At 51.6% G+C, this 8,774-nt stretch overlaps 1 protein-coding gene and 1 non-coding gene across 4 annotated transcripts in view; both read right to left on the bottom strand.

Moving 5' to 3' along the window:
- TRNAW-CCA (transfer RNA tryptophan (anticodon CCA)) lies at positions 1 to 72 on the bottom strand. Its single transcript has one exon. It is a non-coding gene; the product is annotated as a tRNA-Trp (tRNA).
- Positions 73 to 2,098: 2,026 nt separating this feature from the next.
- The window catches only part of BLACAT1 (BLACAT1 overlapping LEMD1 locus), a 27,919-nt gene continuing 21,243 nt past the window's right edge, over positions 2,099 to 8,774 (bottom strand). For all 3 annotated transcript variants that reach the window (XM_085561247.1, XM_085561245.1, XM_085561246.1), the window contains exons 2-3: positions 5,681 to 5,857; positions 2,099 to 4,756 (exon numbers count right to left, since the gene is read on the bottom strand). In XM_085561247.1, the coding sequence (XP_085417373.1) occupies positions 5,716 to 5,817 (102 nt within the window). In that variant the 5' untranslated portion in view covers positions 5,818 to 5,857 and the 3' untranslated portion in view covers positions 2,099 to 4,756; positions 5,681 to 5,715. The remainder of the gene's footprint in view (positions 4,757 to 5,680; positions 5,858 to 8,774) is intronic.

Here is an 8,774-nt window from a genome sequence, read left to right as displayed (position 1 = left end):
TGACCCCGACGTGATTCGAACACGCAGCCTTCTGATCTGGAGTCAGACGCGCTACCGTTGCGCCACGAGGTCCCGGCAGCGCCAGCGCCGCCCGCGCTGCAAAACCCTCGGCGCCGCCCCCGCCGCGCCCCGGCGGCTCCGAGCGGATTCTCCGAACACCGGGAATTCTCTGTACACCGGGAATTCTCTGTACACCGGGAATTCTCCGAACACCGGGAATCCTCTGAACACCGGGAATTCTCTGCACACCGGGAATTCTCTGAACACCGGGAATTCTCTGTACACCGGGAATTCTCCGAACACCGGGAATTCTCCGAACACCGGGAATTCTCTGTACACCGGGAATTCTCTGTACACCGGGAATTCTCTGTACACCGGGAATCCTCTGAACACCGGGAATTCTCTGCACACCGGGAATTCTCTGTACACCGGGAATTCTCCGAACACCGGGAATTCTCCGTACACCGGGAATTCTCCGAACACCGGGAATTCTCCGTACACCGGGAATTCTCTGCACAGCGGGAATTCTCTGTACACCGGGAATTCTCTGAACACCGGGAATTCTCCGTACACCGGGAATTCTCTGTACACCGGGAATCCTCTGAACACCGGGAATTCTGGGTGCACCGGGTGTACTCTGTACACCGGGAGTTCTCTGCACACCGGGAATCTTCCGTACACCGGGAGCTCTCTGCACACCGGGAATTTTCTGCACTCCGGGAATCCTCCGTGCACCGGGAACACCGGGAATCCTCCGCACACCGGGAGCTCTCCGCACCCAGGGGACAGGCGGCAGTGGCAGGGGGGCCCTGGTCCTGCTCTGCTCCTGGCAGGGTGGGGTTTGCACTGAGCTTTTCCCTCAGTCCAGGAGGAACATTTTGGGGCTCCTGGATCCCTCCCTGATGCTCCTGGATCCCTTCCAGGATCCCTCCCTGGTGTCCCTGGATCTCCTTCTGTAATTTCTGGATCTCTCCCTGATGCTCCTGGATCCTTTCCTGCTATTCCTGGATCCCTTTCTATTCTCCTGGATCTCTCCTTGATCTCCCTGGATCCTTCCCTGTTGCTCCTGGATCCTTCCCTGATGTCCCTGGATCCCTTCCTGCTATTCCTGAATCCTTGATGTTCCTGGATCCCTCCCTGGTGCTCCTGGATCCTTCCTTGATTCTTCTGGATCCCTTCCTGGATCCCTGTGTGATGTCCCTGGATCCCTTCCTGATGCTCCTGGATCCCTCCCTCATGCTTCTGGATCTCTCCCTGATCTCCCTGGATCCCTCCCTGATGTCCCTGGATCCCTCCCTGATGTTCCTGGATCCCACCCTGATGCTCCTGGATCCCTTCCTGCTATTCCTGGATCCTTGATATTGCTGGATCCCTCTCTGCAATTCCTGGACCCCTTCTTGATGCACCTGGATCCTTTCCTGGATCTCTCCCTGCTATTCCTGGATCCCTCCCTGATGTTCCTGGATCCTTTCTTGATGTCCCTGGATCCCTCCCTGGGGCTCCTGGATCCCTCCCTCGTGATTCTGGATCCCTCTCTATTCCCCTGGATCCTTTCCTGATGCTCCTGGATCCCTTCCTGCTATTCCTGGATCCTTGATATTCCTGGATCCCTCTCTGCAATTCCTGGATCCCTTCTTGATGTTCCTGGGTCCCTCCCTGGTGCTCCTGGATCCTTTCCTGGATCTCTCCCTGCAATTCCTGGATCCCTCCCCGAGGAGAGCAGGGACGTTCCCCAAATCCTGCTGGGAAGGGGGAGCACCCTTGAGACGATGGATCAGGGAAGAAAATCCTCCAGGGAAATGATGGATCCCAGCGATGCTCGTTAGGATGGAGCCCAATAATTAATCACTCAAATTAACCTGTTGGGATTTTTTTCCCCATCTGAGCCTTTGCCTGGGAGTTTTCCTGACATCCCAGGAATTTCTGTGGGGTTGGTTTGGGCTTCCCCGCATCCATCCCATCCCCAAACATCGGGAATTTGCATTTCAGGCTTATTTTTGAAGGGTGAATTTTGAGGTTGGCGTTGAAAAACCAGCCAAGAAAAAGAGGGAGCAAAACCCCTCAGCTGCAAACGGCCATAAAACCCACACTGCGAAAATTATCATAAATATTTAATTTATTTATTTATTTCATTTATTATTTATTAATTTATTTATTCCTCTGGCATAGGAATTCCTATAGGAAGCGCTCTGCTCTGTGCGTGGAAGACGCCTGTGCTTATTTACAAATGCCACGTTGATTTTTCCCTCCTCCCTCCCCACCTCCCAAAAGAAAAAAAAAACCTGAAAAATAAATGTACAGTACAGATTCCTATGGCTCCTGGGGCCGGGAAACTCCCGAGGAACATCTCGGGAGTCCTTTCCCGAAGAAATGCGGGCAGCAGGGATTAAAAAAAGAACAATAAAAAGAGATTTCATGCTTGGATCCATGTCAGGAGAGGCTGCAAGGAATTCCAGGCTGGAATCAGGAAAATCGATGGCGTGGAGCAAAATCCCAAAGCAAAACCTGAGGTTTGAGCGGGGCTTGGTTGAGTCAGGATTTGCTGCTGACCCGGCTTGGTTTTTGCTGGTTTTTTGTGCGTTATTGCATAGGAAAAACCTGGAAAAACAGGAGAAATCTGAGGGATGGGAGTCAGTCCAAGCTCGCTTTTCTATAATTAATATTTTTCTACGTATCTCAGTGTCAGATTCTCCCTCTGGATTTATGCTGGAATAAAACAAAGCTGGAATTCCACCCTTGTCTTGACACCCCTGATCATTTCCAGAGCAGGGAAGAATCCCAACTTATTTAAAATCCTTAAATGCATCCCTCACGTGGCCACCACAAATCCTTGTGCAAAAATAAAGTTACATTCACGAGCTGCCCTTGGAGTCCCACCAACTTCCTTGGATTTTGGGCGTTTTGTTGTGGTTTTTTTATTTGTTTATTTATTTGGGGTTTTTTGTGGGTTTTTTGTTGTTGTTGTTGCTTTGTTTTGTTTGTTTGGTTGGTTTTTGGTTTTTTTTGTGGGATTTTTTGTTTGATTTTTATTTTTATTGTTTGGTTGGGGTTTTTTGTTTTGGGTTTTTTTTGTGGGATTTTTTTTGTTTGTTTGTTTTTGGGATTTTTTTTTTTTGGTGATTTTTGTTGGTGGTTTTTTTTTTTTTTTAGGTTTGTGTTTTTTTTCTTTTGCCCAGAGCTGATCCCAAATTTGTCCTCGCCAAGGGCAGCGCTGGGGATGCAAAGGTGGAGCAGGGGAGGCTCTGCTGATGTGCAAAAACAGGAACAGAACAAAGTCAGCGTTTTCCCAAAGCTGAGGAGCTTCCCCGAGCCCACCTGGAGCTCCGTCCTTGCCAGAACATTGGGAAAAACACCGATTTTGGGGGCAGCCACAAATGATTTTGTCCTATAGGAAAACTGGGAATACCTGGAAGAAAATCCTCCCCATGGAAGGGAGAAGGGACGGCTTTGACCTGGTGATTTTCTGGGGAGAAAAATATTTTAAAAGGGATTTTTTTGGGTTTTTTTGGGTTTTTTTGGGTTTTTTTTAATCTCCTGGCTGCCCCCAGGATGCAGGAATTGCCCTGCCTGGGGACACGCACCCGAAATTCCCGGTGGGAACGTGAGCGGGGCAGCTCCGAGGGAAGTTTGGCGTGATGGGGTTAAAAAAGGAAAAAAAAAGGATTATTGCTGCTGAGAACAAATTCATCTTTCTGCCTTCCCCAGTGGCTGGAGGCTCCTTCCATGAACGCTGGGAATTCATGGCAGGGATTTGTAGGAATTCCAATGGGATCCATGTCCCAGGGATTTGTAGGAATTCTGGTGGGATCCGTGGCACAGGGATTTGTAGGAATCCTGGCAGGATTTGTAGGAATTCTGGTGGGATCCGTGGCACAGGGATTTGTAGGAATACCAGTGGGATCTGTGGGCAGGGATTTGTAGGAATTCCAGCAGGATTTTTGGCACAGGAATTTATAGGAATTCTGGTGGGATACGTGTTCAAGGATTTGTAGGAATTCCAGTGGGATCCGTGTTCAGGGATTTGTAGGAATTCTGGTGGGATCCATGGCCCAGGGAATTGTAGGAATTCCAGCAGGATCCATGTCCCAGAGATTTGTAGGAATTCTGGTGGGGTTTTTAGCACAGGGATTTATAGGAATTCTGGCGGGATCCGTGTTCAGGGATATGTAGGAATTCCGTCAGGATCTGTGTCCCAGGAATTTGTAGGAATTCCAGCAGGATTTTTGGCACAGGGATTTGTAGGATTTCCAGCAGGATCCGTGGCCCAGGGATTTGTAGGAATTCCAGTGGGATCCTTGGCACAGAGGTTTGTAGGAATTCTAGTGGGATTTGTGGCACAGGGATTTGTAGGAATTCTGATGGGATCCATGGACAGGGATTTGTAGGAATTCCAGCGGGATCCATGGACAGGGATTTGTAGGAATTCCGTCAGGATCTGTGTCCCAGGGATTTGTAGGAATTCTGGCGGAATCCTGGATGGGGAGGACGAGCTGCACCTTGCGCTGTCCAGCTCTGGCATGGATGAGCTCTGGGCCATTTTTTTGGGATTTTTCCGGGTCTGTCTGCTGGGAATTGCTGGAGCTGGGCTGGATCAGGAGGGAATTGTCGCTCCCAGTGGGATGAGGGAGGGGTGGGGTGTCCGGGCAGGGTGGCAGCGGCAGCTGGGTGACATCTGGGTGACATCTGGGTGACATCTGGGTGACACCCGGGTGACACTTGGGTGACATCCTCAGCAAGGTCAGGGCAGGCTCCGGCTCTGGGGAGAGGGAGGGGAGAGGAAATAATGAGAGAATGTGGGGGATAAATGGAGAATATGGGGGATAAATGGAGAACTCATAGGATAAATGGAGAATCTGTGGGATGAGGGAGAGAATCTATGGGATAAATGGAGAATCTGTGGAATAAATGGAGAATGTGGGGGATAAATGCAGAATATGGGGGATAAATGCTGAATATGAGGAATAAGTGGAGAATCTGAGGGATAAAATGGGAATCTGTGGGATAAATAGGGAACCTGTGGGATGAGGGAAGGAATCTGTGGGATAAATGGGGAATACGTGGGATAAATGGGAGAATCTGCGGGACAAAAGTTAGAATCTCTGGGATAAATGGGAGAATTTGTGGGATAAACGGAGCATGTGTGGGATAAAGGGAAAATCTCTGGGATAAATGGGAGAATCTTTGGGATGAGAGGATCTGAGGGGCAAATGCGGAATCTGGAGGATGAATGGAGAATCTGCGGGATAAATGGGAGAATCTGTGGGACAAATGGGATAATCTGTGGGATGAATGGGTCAATCTGTGGGATGAATGGGTCAATCTGTGGGATGAGGGAATCTGAGGGGCAAATGCAGAATCTGGAGGATGAATGGAGAATCTGTGGGACAAATGGAGAATCTGTGGGATAAATGGGATAATCTGTGGGATGAATGGAAAATCTGTGGGACAAATGGGAGTGTCTGTGGGATAAATGGGAGAATCTGTGGGACAAATGGAGAATCTGTGGGATGAATGGAAAATCATCACTCAGCTCCCCTTCCCCTGCCAAGCACCACCCCAGACACTTTGGATCAGCCCCTGAGCCCCCCCAGAACCCCCCAGAGACCCCCGGGCAGGGCTGGCACCGCCGGGGAGCTGCTCCTGGGAGAGGTGAGGAGGCACCCGAGGTGCCCCGGCGTACCGAGGGGACAGGAGGGGTCCGGGCAGAGCCGCTCCTCACACGGCCGTCTCCTGCCCCCCGCCAGCCTCTTCCTTCTTCCTCTTCATCTTGCAGAAGCCGTGGAGGCCACAGAAACAGGCGAAGGTGAACTGGGGCATCACCTGGAGCTGGAGAGGCTCGGGAGCAACTCCGGGAGACCTGGAGGGGGACAGGGAGAGGAGACAGGGCAGCAGCTGGGGGTGCAGGGACAGGGTGGGGAGCAGAGCCCCAAAATCGGGGCATCACCTTGGGCTGGGACTTCCTTCCTTCCTTCCTTCCTTCCTTCCTTCCTTCCTTCCTTCCTTCCTTCCTTCCCATTTTCCTTTCCTTTCCTTTCCTTTCCTTTCCTTTCCTTTCCTTTCCTTTCCTTTCCTTTCCTTTCCTTTCCTTTCCTTTCCTTTCCTTTCCTTTCCTTTCCTTTCCTTTCCTTTCCTTTCCTTTCCTTTCCTTTCCTTTCCTTTCCTTTCCTTTCCTTTCCTTTCCTTTCCTTTCCTTTCCTTTCCTTTCCTTTCCTTTCCTTTCCTTTCCTTTCCTTTCCTTTCCTTTCCTTTCCTTTCCTTTCCCTTCCCTCCCAAATTCCCGGGGCTGCCCAGGAGCAACTCCGGCACAAAAGGCTCAGCTGGGACTGAATTTCTTCCCCCTCTTTGTGTCCGTTTTTTTCTGCAGATAAAACAACAAACACCGTGGCCCAACAGCTGCAAAATGTGATTATGCAAATACAAGGCTGGGGAGGGGAAGGAGGGATTTAAATAAATAACAAATCCTGGCAGAAATGCTGTCCAAAGGCAAAGCTTCCTTCGCTCCCTGCTTGAATTCCCAGCTTTTCATCAAATCACAGAATCCCAGAGTGGTTTGGGTTGGGAAGGACCTTAAAGTCCATCCAGTGCCACCTCTGCCACAGGCAGGGACAACTTTGTCACCATCCCTGGGTGCTCCAAGCCCCGTCCAAGCCGGCCTTGGGCACTGCCAGGGCTGGAAGCTTCCCTGGAGAACCTCCTGACCCTTTCTGGAGAGCCCAGGCCCAGGTGGGTTGGATTGGCCACCAGGCTCAAAAATCACCAGAATCCAACCCAGCATCACCCCAGGGAAACAACTCTCCAAACACATTCCACATGGGAAAAACAAGGAGCAGAAATAGAAATTGTTTTCTCTTTCATTTCTCTCTGTGCACCTCTGTGAAAAATCCTGAGAGAGAAGAATGTGCCTGCCACAGGAATCCACTCGGAGAGGCTGCCCCGCACAAAGGAGCGGGCAGAGGCTTGAAGGAACCTACTGGAAATGCAGGTGAACCTGGTGGGCAGAAATGCTGATGTCTGACTCAGTGCAGAAGGCTGAATGGCTTCTTTATTATAACTATACTATAATACATTAATACACTATTTAAAGGAGATACTAAAACTACAAACCTACTTTTTCTAACTACCATATCTAACTGACTCACAACTCGTGACCCTCTCTCAAGAGTCCAGGTAGGTTGGACTGGTCCAGCCCCAGGTGGGTTGGATTGGCCACCAGGCTCAAACAATCCTCACCAGAATCCAACCCAGCACTCACCCCAGGTAAACAATTCTCCAAACACATTCCACATGGGAAAAACAAGGAGCAGAAATAGAAATTGTTTTCTCTTTCTTCTCTTTTTGCTCCTCTATGACTAAATCTGGAGTGAGAGAAGAATGTGCCTGCCACAGGAACCTGCTCCGAGAGGATTCCCCACACAAAGGAGCAGACGGGGGTTCCAAGGATGCTCTGAGAGGATTCCCTGCACAAAGGAGCAGACAGGGATTCCAGGGATGCTCTGAGAGGATTCTCCACACAAAGGAGAGGGGCAGGGGTTCCAAGGATGCTCCGAGAGGATTCTCCACACAAAGGAGAGGGGCAGGGGTTCCAAGGATGCTCCGAGAGGATTCCCCACACAAAGGAGCAGACAGGGGTTCCAGGGATGCTCCGAGAGGATTCTCCACACAAAGGAGCAGACAGGCGTTCCAAGGATGCTCCGAGAGGATTCCCTGCACAAAGGAGAGGGGCAGGGGTTCCAAGGATGCTCCGAGAGGATTCCCCGCACAAAGGAGAGGGGCAGGGGTTCCAAGGATGCTTCGAGAGGATTCCCCGCACAAAGGAGCAGACAGGGGTTCCAAGGATGCTCCGAGAGGATTCTCCACACAAAGGAGAGCGGGCAGGGGTTCCAAGGATGCTCCAAGAGGATTCCCTGCACAAAGGAGCAGACAGGGGTTCCAAGGATGCTCCAAGAGGATTCCCTGCACAAAGGAGAGGGGCAGGGGTTCCAAGGATGCTCCGAGAGGATTCCCCGCACAAAGGAGCAGACAGGGGTTCCAAGGATGCTCCGAGAGGATTCTCCACACAAAGGAGCAGACAGGGGTTCCAAGGATGCTCCGAGAGTATTCTCCACACAAAGGAGCAGACAGGGGTTCCAAGGATGCTCCGAGAGGATTCTCCACACAAAGGAGCAGACAGGGGTTCCAGGGATGCTCCGAGAGGATTCTCCACACAAAGGAGCAGACAGGGGTTCCAGGGATGCTCCGAGAGGATTCTCCACACAAAGGAGAGCGGGCAGGGGTTCCAAGGATGCTCCGAGAGGCTGCCCCGCCGGCCGTGGCTCCGTGTCCCCTTTGTGCAGCCGCTTTTTGTGTGAATTGTGGGGGAGCTGCCGGTGCCGAGGGGCCCGAGGGGACAGAGGAGGATAAGGGGGCACCCGAGGGGGATTGGGGGGACAGAGGCGGCCGCTAACATCCCAGCTGGAGCAGGGAACGGGAGGTGGTGACAGGGACAGTGTGGGGGTTGCTCCAGCACTACCTAACCCACCTTTGGCCCATCCTCTCCTCGCTCCGGGGTTGTTTAATAATCAAATTAAACAACGCTGTTTTTAATACCCAGAAAAGTCCCAGACCTCCCAGGCAGGTCCCCAGGGGTGCCCTGTGCCACCCCATGTCCCCGTCCCCCCCTCCACCCCCTTTTGTCAGACACAAAACCACCCCGAGAGCCTGGGGGGTCTGGCTGGGACCCCACTAGGGCCCTATTGAGATATTTGGAGGGGTTTGGAGCGCTCCGGCTTTTCAGG

Source organism: Lonchura striata, chromosome 26 (assembly GCF_050655825.1).
Source record: "Lonchura striata isolate lonStrDom1 chromosome 26, ASM5065582v1, whole genome shotgun sequence".
Classification (NCBI taxonomy): Eukaryota; Metazoa; Chordata; class Aves; order Passeriformes; family Estrildidae; genus Lonchura; species Lonchura striata.
The sequence above is the reverse complement of the archived record's forward strand: the minus strand, read 5'-3'. Positions and strand labels throughout refer to the sequence as shown.